General features: G+C 51.2%; 1 protein-coding gene across 7 annotated transcripts in view; it reads left to right on the top strand.

The window, feature by feature from the left end:
• Nucleotides 1–3,195, top strand: part of ARHGAP23 (Rho GTPase activating protein 23) — an 80,534-nt gene extending 77,339 nt beyond the window's left edge. For all 7 annotated transcript variants that reach the window (XM_072747384.1, XM_072747379.1, XM_072747382.1 and 4 more), the window contains one exon: nucleotides 670–3,195. In XM_072747384.1, coding sequence (XP_072603485.1) covers nucleotides 670–1,758 — 1,089 coding nt within the window. In that variant the 3' untranslated portion in view covers nucleotides 1,759–3,195. The remainder of the gene's footprint in view (nucleotides 1–669) is intronic.
• Nucleotides 3,196–14,413: the final 11,218 nt, after the last annotated feature.

Below are 14,413 nucleotides of genomic sequence, written 5' to 3'. Positions count from 1 at the left end.
TCAATGCAAACCATTAGATTGTGCAGGATTGTGTGGCCACTTCTGGCTGCAGAGCTGAGGGCTGGATTGATGTGAGATTGGGGATTGTGGGTGGGGTGCAGGTGGGAAGACTGAAATGCCAGCCTGTGGGCTGCAGTGGGAAGGGGAAGTGACCTTGGGCCGGTTGCCCTGGAGAAGCCCATACATGCAGCGCAGGTGGACAGGCAGGTTTCCCAGGTGGGGGTGAGTGGAGATGGAGGGGATGGAAGCCTGGATCAGGGAGGTCCCGCCAGGCTCTGGTGGCTATAATCCGGGACAGTAGATGTGAAGCGGGTTCAAACTGCCAGGTGTATTCCCTGTTGAGAGACTGTTACCACCAGAGCTGTGTGTAAAAGGGCTTATCTAGCGCTGGGCACGGGAATGGGGTGGAAGCTGGGCGGAGGTGGGGGACGGCCCGCAGCTCACTCGGAGGAGCCGAAAGTGTGGACGGGGCCGGAGCGGGAGCGAGAGCGGGAGCGGGAGCGGGAGCGGGAGCGGGGTGCCGTCTCCCGGCTGGGGAGGGACGCTCCCGCGGGGGCAGCCGTGTTCCGGGTGGGCCGACGGCGGGGGGGGGGGGGGGCGTGCCGCGGTGCGGGTGGCCTCCTGCCTCCTGCCTCCTGCCTCCTGCATCCTGGCCTATCTCCCGCGCAGGGCTCGTGGGCCCCCAAGAAGGAGCCGTACGCCCGGGAGATGCTGGCGATCTCCTTCATCTCGGCGGTCAACCGCAAGCGGAAGAAGCGGCGGGAGGCGCGGGGGCTGGGCAGCAGCACCGACGACGACTCGGAGCAGGAGGCGCACAAGCCCGAGGCGGGGGCGCCGGCGCCGGGGGCGCGGGACCAGCGGGAGGGGCCGCCGCCGGCCGCCGCCGCCGCCGCCGCCCCCCCGGAGGCCCCGGGCCGCCTCAGCCCCCCGGCGGCGCCGGACGAGCGGCCGGCCGCGGACACGCGCTCCATCGTCTCGGGCTACTCCACGCTGTCCACCATGGACCGCAGCGTGTGCTCGGGCGCCGGCGGCCGGCGGCCGGGCGCGGGGGACGAGGCGGACGACGAGCGCAGCGAGCTGAGCCACGTGGAGACGGACACGGAGGCCGGCGCGGGACCCGGGGGGCGCCCTGCGCGCCGGCCCTCCTTCAGCTCGCACCGCCTCATGCCCTGCGACACGCTGGCGCGCCGCCGCCTGGCCCGCAGCCGCCCGGACGCCGAGAGCCCGGGCGGGGGCGGGGGCGGGGGTGGGGGCGCGGGCGCGGGCGCGGGCGGGGGCCGCGCCGCGGAGCCGCCGGGCTCGGCCTCGTCCAGCAGCCAGGAGTCGCTGCGCCCCCCGGCGGCGGCGGCGGCGGCGGCGGCGGCGGCGGCGCTGGGCTCGCGGCCGTCGCGCATCGAGGCGCTGCGGCTGCGCCTCCGCGGCACCGCGGACGACATGCTGGCCGTGCGGCTGCGGCGGCCGCTGTCGCCCGAGACGCGGCGGCGCCGGAGCAGCTGGCGGCGCCACACGGTGGTGGTGCAGAGCCCGCTGACCGACCTCAACTTCAACGAGTGGAAGGAGCTGGGCGGCGGCGGCCCCCCGGAGCCCACGGGCCCGCGGGCGCACAGCGACAACAAAGACTCGGGCCTCAGCAGCCTGGAGTCCACCAAGGCGCGGGCCCCGGCGGCGGCGCCCTCGCTGCTGCCCGGGGACCCGGGGGCCCTGCAGAGCCAGCCCCCGCGCCGCTCGGCCGCCTCCCGCCTCCATCAGTGTCTGTGACCAGCACCCCCCGTAGCGCCGGTCCCCCTCCCCCAGGCCTCTGTGGCCTGCGGCCCCCCTCCCCTTGTCCCCCGGGCGTCTCTCGAGTCTGTGTGCGGGGCTGGTAGGACGTGGGCAGGCGAGAGGCCCCCGCAGCCGTCAGAGCAGCGGGGAGACCAGAGGCACGGGCTGCTGGGCTCTGTGACCCAGTGGGCCCTTCCGTGCTGCTCTTAGAGACCCTTGTTGGCCACGGGGCGTGGCTAAGGAACCCCCAAGTCTCAGACTAAAGGAAAGACACAGGGTGATGCTGGCTCTTGGCATGTTTCCTCTGCCCCTGCCTATTAGCTCCTAGCTCCTGGCTGAGGGGAACGGGGTGTATGTATGTCAGGGGAGAGGAGATGGAGGGGGCCGTGTCCCTGGGACGCAGGGCATGTGTGCCACTGTGCCAGTCACTGTCAGAAGATGTTTCAGTGGCAACTTCTGCCCCTCCCGCCCCCTTGCTTCCTGGCCTGCCCCACACCACAGGCCCGCCCCGGGGCTTCTTGCCTTTGGCGCATCCAGGGATCCTGCCCCCCTGCTGCTTGTCAGAGCCGGAGAAGGAAGCGAGGGCCACTCCACAGAGGCAGGACTGAGTCTTACCAGGGTTACTCCCCTCACCAACTTTTTGCCAACCTCTAAACCACCCTTACTAGGCGTGGTGACCATGAGGAGCTAGCTGCCAGTTCCCCAGCGAGTTTTGGGAGGGTCCAGCGTGCCCCCCTCCCAAGACCTCCATTGCCCGTCCTTTTATTCTTCCAGCTGTGCCTGCTGCTTCCACAACTCAGGCACACAGACCCCCACCTCCTTCCCTGTAGGAGGGGGCGTAGTAAACATCCCTGGTGTCTCTCTCGGTCTCTCTCTTGTTCTCTGTCCCTCCCTCCCCCCCTCTCTCCCTCACACACCACAAATACACACACACACACACACACACACACTGATTTATGGGGTCTGAGCTGGGCTGTTCCTTCAGGATGGGCGGGACCCAGCCCCCTCCCCTTCTCCCCACATGTTGTAAATAGACCTCAGACCACCAGGCCTCCCCACACACGCCCTCACTTATTCCAGGGAAGCCCAGGTGGGGTTGTGAACCCCACTGCCATGTCTATCAGTCCTCTCGTTTTATGCAAAGATTTGCTGTAGAGTTCACTCTCCTCCCTCCCTCCCTCTTCCTTTTATTGTAAATATTGTCTCTAAATGTGTAACATATTATAAAGAATTTATAAGGATTTTTAAAGATGTTTTGCTCCTTTAAAAAAGTGTTGTAACAGTGTTGGATTAAGCCTCTGGCCCCACGTGCGCATGTCTCCTTTCACTGTGTCCTTGACACACCTCTCTAGGCAACAACTAAGATTTCCTGCTTCTGAAAAGTCCTGTCTTAAAAGTATAGTCTATATCTTGGAAATAAATGGCCTTCCTCGAGGCACGAGTCAGCTGTGTCGCTTGTTTCGAAGGGAGGAAAGGGCCGAAGTGGAGCTGGGATGGAGAAGGGGTGAGGGGCTGGCCCGGGGCTGGCAGAGTGGAGGCAAACCTCTGCCTCCCGGTAGCTCTGTAGGTATTCTCGGGGACTTGCATGAGCAGTGACATAGGTGCAGAATACAAGATGGAAGGGTGCCTGACCCTCAATGGGGCAAGAGGTTTTCATGTGCATCTGCTTTCTGAATTCCTCCAGAGGCCAGGTAGGTGCATGGGCACCTTCCTTCTCAGGCCTGCCCGGACCTTCAGAATGGTCCAGAGGTGCTGCCCAGCAGACAGGAGGCTTGGACAAAGCCCAGGCCACCAATAGGCCCATCCTGGCTGGCGTCATCATGGGCACTCCAGACCTGTGCGGTATCCTGAGAGAACAAGAATGGGTTTTGCCCATTATCTTAGGCCACATGTGTGAGTTTACAACATGGGATGGGCTTCCTTCAATGTCATGGTTCTATGGTTGCCTCTGCTAGCTTCCAGACTGCCTGTGACGATGAGCCTAGTGTCCTGTAGGAGAAGCAGGTGACAGTCATCAAAACCTAGGGGAGAGCCCTGGAGCTGGGTAGAGCTCACTCACTGAATCCTCCTTCCTTTCTTTACCCTTCCCCACTGCCCAGGTTATTTTTGTCTGGCAAATGAAGTCACAGCTAGTGTCGTGGGCTCATACCAGGCCCCAAGGGCTTTACAAGTCCTAACTCAAGTCCTGCAACACTTTTGAGCTCATCATTGTTATTTCCATTTTATATAGGAGGAAACTAAGGCACAGAGAAGTGACATGACCTGTCCAAGGTCACACAGCTAATACGTTGGTGGAGCCAGGATAAATCTAAGAGAAAGGACCTAAAGCTAAGGTTATTGGCCCTTTGGACCATCTTCTTCAGGCTGTAGTAGGCTTTGGATGAGAATGGATCAAAAAACCCTGTGCTCTCCAAAAACAAAGGGAAACGAAGACATGTCCAGGAAGGAAAAACAATTTGTCACTAGCAGGCTTGCCCAATGAGAAATACTCCGGGGAGCCCTACGAGCTGAAATGAAAGTACACTCAATGATAACATGAATGCACAGAAAAAAATGACAGGCATCAGCGAGGGTAACTACATAGATATTATGAAAGTATAAACGGGTTTTTTTATTTGTAATTTTTTGTCTTTAACTCATTTTTTGTCTTTAAAAGGCAACTGCATAGGGGCTCCTGGCTGGCTCAGTCAGTAAAACATCTGATTCTTGATCTCGGGATCATGAGTTCAAACCTCATGTTGGGTAGGGAACCTACTTTTAAAAAGTGAAATTTCAAGCCCATTATTTTAAAAATAAAAGGCAACTGCATAAAGCAGTAATTACAAAACTGTGTTGGCAGGCTTATAACCTGTACAGAGGAGATTTGGATGACAATAATCGTGCAAAGATATGGAAAGGGAGTGTGCTAGACCAAAGCAAAGTTTTTATACACTATTAAGATTAACTTAGTATTTACCCAAACTATATTGTTTATTTTCTCTTTTTAAGTTTATTTATTTTTTTAGTAACCACTACACCCAATGTGGGGCTTGAACCCATGACCCTGAGATCAACGAGTCACATGCTCTTCATCTTCTGAATGAGCCAGCCTGGCGCCCCAAAGCCAAACTATTGTAAGTGAAGATGTTGCTAATTGTCATCCCCAGAGCAACCACTAAGAAGATCATTCCAGGGATCCCTGGGTGGCGCAGCGGTTTAGCGCCTGCCTTTGGCCCAGGGCGCGATCCTGGAGACCCGGGATCGAGTCCCATGTCAGGCTCCCAGTGCATGGAGCCTGCTTCTCCCTCTGCCTATGTCTCTGCCTCTCTCTCTCTCTCTGTGACTATCATAAATAAATAAAAGTTAACAACAACAACAAAAAACAATAAAAAAAAAAAGAAGATCATTCCAAAAAACACTATAAGTGAAACAAGGAATTTAAAAGATGCACTAGGAAATATCCATCTTAACAAAAGAAGGCAGGAATCAAGAAATAGGAAACAACAACAATAAAAAGCCCATAAGACGTTAAAAAATAGCAAAATGGCAGACCTTATCTCCTCTGTGAGTACGTTGGACATAAATGATAAATAGTACAAACAGCCCAATCAAAGGCAGGGAGTGGCAGGATAGATTTAAACACACGATCAAAAAAATAAAAATAAATAAATAAAAATAAAATAAATAAAAATAAATAAATAAATAAAAATAAACACACAATCAAACTACATGCTGTTTATAAGAAATTTACTTTAGACTCAAAGACAAAAAGTTTAAAGTAAAAGGAGAGAAAAAGATGCCACACAGAGTTACCAACAGAGAGCTGGAGTAGCTATAAAAATTTGAGACAAAAACTATTACTTGAGACAAGAAGGACATTTATAATGATAAGAGGGTCTATCAAGAAGATAAAATTATTGGGGTGTCTAGGCGGCTCAGTCGGTTAAGTGTCTGCCTTCAGTTCAGGTCGTGATCTCTGGGTCCTGGAATGGAGCCCCGTGTCAGGCTTCCTGCTCATCAGGGAGTCTGCTTCTCCCTCTGCCTGCCACTCCCCCTGCTCGTGCCTCTCTCTCTCTCTCTCTCTCTCTCTCTCTCTCTCAAATAAATAACATCTTTAAAAACAGAAGATAAAATTATTGTAAATATATATGCTTCTAACAACAAAATTTGGAGCAAAAACTAACAATTAAAGGGAAAGTAGACCATTCAAAATAATGGAGACTTCGACACCCACCTTCAATAACAGAACAACTAAGGCAGATCAGTAATGCTGTAAACCAACTAGACCTCATGGAATTCTAAAGAAGATCCCACTCAACAGCAGAATGCACATCTTTCTCAAGTGCACATGTAGCATTCTCCAGGATAAACCATATGCTAGGTCGTAAAACAAGCCTCAATAAATTTAAGAGGATTGAAATCACATGAAGTTGGTTCTCCAACCATAGTGGAATTAAATTAGAAATTAATAACAGAAGGAGCACCTGGCTCAGTCACTTAAGCATCTGACTCTTGATTTCAGCTCAGGTCATGATCTCAAGTTTGTAAGACTGAGCCCTGCATCAGGCTCTGTGTTCAGCAGGGAAGTCCGCTTGGGATTCTCTCTATCCCTCTCCCTCTCCCTGCTCTCTGCCAAATAATAAATAAATAAATCTTAAAAAAAAAACAATAACATAAGAAATGGGAAGTTCACAGATATGTAGAACTAGAAAAGTTCACTCCTAAATAATCAGTGGGTCAAAGCCGAAATAATAGGGGAAATTCGAAATACCTTAAGATCGGGCAGCCCAGGTGGCTCAGCGGTTTAGCGCCTGCCTTCCGTCCAGGGCATAATCCTGGAGACCCGGCATCGAGTCCCATGTCAGGCTCCCTGAATGGAGTCTGCTTCCCTCTGCCTGTGTCTCTGCCTCTCTCTCTCTCATAAATAAATTAAAAGAAAAAAAGAAATACCTTAAGATGAATGAAAGCAAAACACAACAGCTGTAAGTGAATGTGATGTAGCCAAAGCCATGTTTTGAGGTAAATTTATAGCTGTTAATGTCTGTATTAGAAAAAAAGAAAGATTTCCAGTCAATAACCTAACCTTTCACCTTAAGAAACTAGAAAGAGAGAGCAAACCAATCCTAAAGCAAGCCTAAGGCAGAACATAATAAAGATAAGCATGGAAATAAGTGAAATAGAAAATAGAAAAAAATAGAGAAAATCAATATAGCTGCAAGTTGGTTCTTGGAAAAGGTCATCAAAATTGACAAATATATAGCTAGACTGGCCAAAAAAAAAAAAAAAAAGAGCTAAATCTCTGCCAATTTTATCTTTTCCAAGAACCAACTTTTAGTTTTATTAATTTTATCATTTTTAGGGACACCTGGGTGGCTCGGCAGTTGGGCATCTGCCTTTAGCTCAGAGGATGATCCTGCAGTCCTGGGATCGAGTCCCTCACCAGGCTCTCTGCATGGAGCCTGCTTCTTCCTCTGCCTGTGTCTCTGCCTCTCTCTCTGTGTGTCTCTCATGAATAAATAAATAAAATCTGAAGAAAGAGAGAGAAAGAAAGAAAGAAAGAAAGAAAGAAAGAGAGAAAGAAAGAAAGAAAAGAAAGATTAAAAAGCGAACATGTTGGTGGAAATGTAAATTGATGCAGCCACTATAGGAAATAGTGTGGAGGTTTCTCAAAAAAATTAAATAGAAGTATCATATGACCCAATAATTCCACCTCTGGGTATTTATCCCAAGGAAATGAAAACAGGGACTCGGAAAGATACATGCACCCTCAACTCCATGTCCATTGTAGCATTAGTTACAATAGCCAACATATGGAAGCAACTTACGTGTCAGTCTATGGAGGCACGGATAAAAAAGGTGTGGTATTATATATACAATGGAATATTATTCAGCAATTAAAAGGAATGAAATCTTGTCTTTTGCAACAACATGGATTTTTTTAAAAAAATATGTCATTTATTTACTCATGAGAGACACACAGAGAGAGAGAGGCAGAGATACAGGCAGAGGGAGAAGCAGGCTCCATGCAGGGAGCCTGACGTGGGACTCGATCCTGAGTCTCCAGGATCATACCCTGGGTCAAAGGCAGTGCTGAACTGCTGGGCCACCGGGGCTGCCCAACATGGATGCTTCTTGAGGGTGTTATGTTAAGTGAAAATAAGTTAGAGAAAGACAAATACCAAATGATTGCACTTATATGTGGAATCTAAACAACAAAAAACCCCAAATAAAAAATAAGTTCATAGATACAGAGCACAAATTGGTGGTTGCCAGGGGTAGGAACTAGGGGGTGGATAAAATGGGTAAAGAGGGTCAAAGGTACAAAATTTCAGTTATAAAATAAATAAGTAATGGGGATCATGTGTGGTAAGATGACTACAGCTAATAATATTGTGTTGTGTGTTTGAAAGTTGCTAAGAGTAGATCTTAAAAAGTTATCATCATATGAAAAAATTCTATAACTATGTATGGTGACAGATGTGTTAACTACTATGGTAACCATTTCACCAAGTATACAAACAAATATGGAGGGGTGCCTGGATGGCTCAACCATGAATATTTACTTATGAATAAATAAGTAAATCTTTAAAAAAATAGTGAAACAGGAATAAACTTAACAAAAGAAGTACAAGGCTTATAGAGAAAGAACTATAAAGCACTGCTGAAAGAAATTAAAGATCTAAATAAATAGAAAGATAACCCATGTTTCAGGGGACTTAACATTGTTAAGATGGCAATATTCCTTAAGGTGAACTACAGGTTCAACTTAATTCCTTTTTTTATTTTTAATTTTTTAAGATTTATTTATTTATTTATTTATTTATTTATTTATTTATTTATGACAGAGAGAGAGAGAGAGAGAGAGAAGCAGAGAGAGAAGCAGGCTCCACGCAGGAAGCCCGACGCGGGACTCGATCCTGGGACTCCAGGATCATGCCCCGGGCCAAAGGCAGACACCCAACCACTGAGCCACCCAGGTGTCCCTAATTCCTTTAAAAAAAAAAAAAGCTTATTTATTTGAGAGACAGAGCAGGAGCTGGAGCGAGGGGCAAGGCAGGAGCAGGAGAGAAGCAAACTCCCCTATAAGCAGGAAGCCCAATGCAATGGGATGCAGGGTTGGATCCCAGGATCATGGGATCATGCCCGAGCCAAAGGCAGATGCTTAACCAACTGAGCCACCCAGGTGCCCCAGATTCAACACAATTCCTATTAAAATCCTATTTTTCTGTCTTTTTGGCAAAAATTGACAAGTTTAAAAAAAATTGACAAGTTTATCCTAAAATTCTTACAGAAATGCAAGGAACCCAGAGCAGCCAAATAATTTTGAAGAAGAAAACAAAATTACAAGCTCCAAATTTCAAAACTTACTACCAGTCAAAACAGAGTGCTGCTGGCATAAGGATAATAGGTATTTACTTCATGAGAAACACTTCTTTTCTATTTTTTTTAAAGATTTTATTTATTTATTTATTTATTTATTTATTTATTTATTTATTCATGAGAGACACAGAGAGAGAGAGAGAGAGGCAGAGACACAGGCAGAGGGGGAAGCAGGCTCCATGCAGGAAGCCGGATCCTGGGTTTCCAGGATCACTCCCTGAGCCAAAGGCAGGTGCTAAACCGCTGAGCCACCCAGGGATCCCCAACACTTCTTTTAAAAAAATATATTTTTAAAGATTTTATTTATTTATTCATGAAAGACACACAGAGAGAGGCAGAGACACAGGCAGAGGGAGAAGCAGGCTCCGTGCAGGGAACTCAACATGGGAGTTGATCCTGGGTCTCCAGGATCACACCCTAAGCAAAAGGCAGCGCTAAACTGTTGAGCCACCTGGGCTGCCCGAAAGATTTTATTTTTAGGGGCTCCTGGGTGGCTCAGTTGGTTAGGTGTCTGCCTTTGGCTGGGGTCATGATCCCAGGGTTCTGAGATCAAGCCCCACGTCAGGCTCCCTGCTCAGTGGAGGAGTCTGCTTCTCCTTCTCCCTCTGCTACTCCTCCTGATTGTGCTCTCTCCTTCTCTCTGTCAAATAAATAAATAAATAATCTAAAAAAAAAAAAAAGATTTTAAGTAATCGCTACACTCAATGTGGGACTCAAACTTACCACCCTGAAATCAAGAGTCGCATGCTCTACTGACAGAGCCAGACAGGTGCCCTACATGAGAAACATTTCTTTGGGAAAACTGCAAATCCCTTTGAGGTGAATGAAGAGGATAGGGATTTTCCTTGTCATTCTGGCATGGGCAGGTAGAAAGAAGGACCATGATCGTGGCCTGAGCTAAAGGAGAGAATCTGGGGATTTTCAGTTAAGTTTCTAGGATAGTGACCAGGGATATGGGACGGAGCTTCCTATCAGGTGTCATTATGAGTAGTGTCAATCAGCATCAGTGTCAAGGGAGCCTGTCGTCAGCTAATGGGCACGGCACGGTGGCTGTGAGCAGAGGCCCACCATCCCCTGTACCACAGACTCTGCTCAGTCCCCCTGTGAACTCTGGAATACTTAAGCCACTCGGAGATCAAAGAGGAGGAAAATGCCTGGGGCCTCAGAGATGTGCAGACAGTGAGGGAGAAGATGAAGGCTTCCCCAGGTCTCTGTCTATAAAACAGTCTCTTTTCTCTTACCAATTAGGATCCGACTCTGAGGCCAGCCGGTCTCATCCCTGCTTTGCTCAGTCAACCTTCCCCATCAGTAAAATGGAGCTAATGATACCCACAGGCCATGTTGTCAGGGTGAAAGAGACCCTTTATAGCAGTGAGGAGTCATGAAGCATTAAGAAAGCGGGGCCATCCTGGCAGAGGGCGGGGCGCCTGGGTGGCTCAGTGGTTGAGCGGCTGCCTTTGGCTCAGGTCGTGATCCCGGGGTCCTGGGATGGAGTCCTGCATCGGGCTCCCCACAGGGCGCCTGCTTCTCCCTCTGCCTATGCCTCTGCCTCTCTCTGTGTCTCTCATGAATAAATAAATAAAATCTTTTAAAGAGAGAGAGAGAGAGAGAGAGGGAGGGAGAAAGCAAGCAAACGTGGCCATCGGGAGGGATAAGTCTTGGGTTTGAACTGAGACGGAGTCTCCCTTCCCTCCAGACTTGAGTCCAGGCAGGCGTCGCTTGCATCTGATGGCTCTGCGCTCACTCCTGCCCCTTGCTCCCCATCTTTTCTCCACACCACTGCCAGAGGTAACTTCTGAAATAGTGTCAGGTCACATCACCTGCTTACTTAAAAATCTCCGACGGGTTTCTAGGGCTCTGAGGAGAAATCCACATTCCTAACCGCATCCCGCAAGATGGGGCTCCAGGGCTGGGGCTTCTGCCCTCTGCTCTGGCCCCATGGCCTGCACTCCGCCCCCCATCCCCCGCTCTACGTGGGTTTTGTGCACCTTCCAGAACCCACCTCAGGGCCTTCTGCCTGTGACACTCAGCCACCAGCTGCCACGTGGCCATTCACCATACCTAAGGGTGCCACTAGAAGGTGATCTTAGGGCCGGTCACCCTCTTGGAGTGGTCCACATGACTGTCACAGCCTGTTCCCCTGTGGCACTGTTCACCATGGGTCACGATTCTGCTCGGGTCTCAGGGTGGAGCGTCCACTGGCTCTGCTGCTAAATGCTGAGCCCTGGTCCCAGCGAGGAAGTAGACATGATGCCCCCGCAAGCAGACATTCGGTCAGCATTTGAAGGATGAATGAAGGGCCTGGCATGATTCCTGGCATGCAGCTGATGCTCCTATCGGTCACTTGATCTTGAACTGTCAGTGAATAGGGTGATTCGAGGAGATGAAGGGGCTTTTGGCCACTTTCCCAGCTTTCTGGAATAGGATTCGAGAGAGAAGGCAAGGCCTGCTGACATTTTAAAAAGTACATAAGGAATGAGGTTTGGCTGTTGGAGGGTCTGGAGGGCTGCTCAGCAGGGAGGGCGGGAGCCCATGGAATGCACATTCCTCCCAGGCAGTGAGCTCTCCTCCACCTCTGTCTCCAAGAAGGCTATTGGCCTTTAGGGGAAGACTGTGACAGGGGCTTCCATGAGTTCTGGAAGAGTGTTGCTCTAGGACAGTGTCATTACCTCACAGGACAGAAGGCCCAGTGTTTGCTGGGGGAGGAACAGGACACCCACTAATACCCCAGGCCTTGGTCAACCAGGTGAATGCCTGGAAGGGTAGCCTCAAGGATCCTTAGAACACGCTGGAACAGTGGCACAATCTTCAGAATTCCTGGAAAACTCCATCAGGACATCTGGTCTACTCAAAGGTGGGGTAGATGGGACTCTGATGCGGTGACCTGGAAGGGTTCAGGCAGCTTGCTGGCTACAGGGTCGGGGGCCGGGACCCCCACCCAACCAGAATCAAGGGTAAATCTCTTCTTGGAGGTCTTCCAATTTTAGAGGACACCAGGGGTAAGTGGGGCTGGTAGGCCTTTGAGAGGGAGAAAGCAGGAATGCAGCAGGATTGGGGCTAAAACTAGATGTTCAGACAAGTATTTTTCCAACTGTGGGTTCTGATCAATTTGAGGGTCATGAAGTCAATTTAGTGGGTTGTGACCAAAATGTTTAGCATTTAACAGGAAATAGCAGAGAGCATTGTATATAGTAAGTGCTCTTTTACTAAATGTGTGTGTGTACATGTCTAAATCACTGAAATATAAAATGTATTTCTTTTTTTAAAAATATTTTATTCATTCATGAAAGACACAGAGAGAGAGAGAGAGGCAGAGACATAGGCAGAGGGAGAAGCAGGCTCCCTGTGGGGAGCCCGATGCAGGACTCGATCCCAGGACCCTGGGATCACGACCTGAGCCAGAGGCAGCCGCTCAACCACTGAGCCACCCAGGTGCCCCATAAAATGTATTTCTTACTGCGAGTTAGTTTTTTTAAAAAAGTTTGAAAGCCTCCACTCTTGAAAGGATAGGCAACACCATGAAGGATCATCCCACCCAAAGGGCAGGAGGTCAAGACCCAACTCAGGGAGGTAATCAGACCCTCTTTGATTTTGGGGGGAAAAGCATTGGGTTTGGGGTCAGGCAGAGTTGGATTGAAATCCTGACTCTGCATCTTACTAGTTGTGTGACTCTGGGCAAGATGTAATGTCAGTAATGCCCGCAGCGACCTCACTGGTGGTGATGGCAGTGACCTCACTGGTGGTGATGACTCATCTAGCTGGGGGCTGGCCCCCCATAGAGTTAGTGATCTTCCTCTCTGGTGTCCCTGATGTTGGGGGTTCTCATGGGTCCTTGGGGCAGCAGCCACGGAAGGGCCCCTGTTCTTGCCCCCTCTGCCTGCCAAGCCACAGGGCCCTTACCTGCCCGAGATTCCCCATCTCTGCCTCATCCCTCCCAGCCCCTGCCAGGGTGAAGAGGAGAAATAATGAGACAGCAGCCTATAGAAAGGAGATCCAGGAGAGGAAAAAGAAACAAGTTTTATTTAAGCCCCAAACACTCGGCTAGAAAAACCGGAAAGGAAAGAGAGCAGGGAAGTGAGAAGAAAAAGGACATTAAAAAAAGAGACAGAAAACACAGCAACCCTTTTCCATTTAGAAATTGTCAAGTTACACTGACAGGTCACAGAATATCCACAGAAGCCATCACTGCTACACCAACACGGGCCCTACGGGGTGGACGGGGCGGGGTGCGGAGCCGCAGCTCAGCCCGGGGGGTGGGGAGACCCCAGCTGGGGCTCCCCAGCTCAGAGCCTCGGGCCGGCGGGGGTGGGGTGGGGGGGACTCCTGGGGAAACAGCATATCGTGGACTGGGCGGGAAAGGAACCCCCCCCATGCGAGTTACACAGCACAGCGGGCGGGGGTGGGGGGCCGGGTACAGGGGTCCCCCCAGACGTCTTAGTTTTTCTTGGTCAAGCACACACTGATGGACGGAGCAGCGAGGCGCATGCAGCTGAGGGGCGGCGACGTGCTGCGGGCTTGGGAGAGGGCGGGGCCGGCGGGGTGGGGGGGAAGCGAGCGCCGCAGGCACCTGGCACACACGCGGGCACTCCCACACGCCTGGGTCTACGCCCGTGCACACGCACACACACACACACACAGGTCACATGCACCTCCGCGTACGGCCCTCTGTCCACGCGGCTCGCACGCATCCCAATCTCTCAAGCCACGCACGTCTGCGCACGCGCGCGCACACACACACAGCACACGCCTTCTCACGTGCCAAATGGCTCCGTACCAGCACGCAGGTGGGCACGGGCCGATGCCCCTGCAGGGAACGCGCCCAGTGTGCATGCCTCCCTGCACACACGTGTGGAAGGTCACGCTGTGCGCACACACACTTCCCTCCACGCGCGGACAAGCGGGCCTGGGCCAACGCGCGCGCGCACACACACACACACATACACACAGGTTGCACACAACTCCATACAAACGCCTCTCAGCCCAGAAATGTGCAGGAGTCAAAGGGAAAGAGAGATGCAAATCCCATTGGGCTCTAGGCTAGCGGGTGGGGTGGCGCCCTCGGCTCCCTCCGTCTGCCCCTGGTGGATGGACACCTCCTCCTCCCCCCACAAAGGGACATTCAACTCAGGACAAAGACGGTGGGACACACATTCAGGTCACAGGGCTGAGGGTGGGGGCAAGCGAAAAGTAGCAAGCAAAGAGTAATGGAGTGGAGGGAGGAGGGGGCACCACTCCCCCCTCCCCTCCCAATCAGGGGGGGTCTCTGTACAGCCAAATCAAACCAAACCATTTC

The sequence above is a fragment of the Vulpes vulpes genome, chromosome 2 (genome assembly GCF_048418805.1).
Source record: "Vulpes vulpes isolate BD-2025 chromosome 2, VulVul3, whole genome shotgun sequence".
NCBI lineage: Eukaryota > Metazoa > Chordata > Mammalia > Carnivora > Canidae > Vulpes > Vulpes vulpes.
The sequence above is the reverse complement of the archived record's forward strand: the minus strand, read 5'-3'. Positions and strand labels throughout refer to the sequence as shown.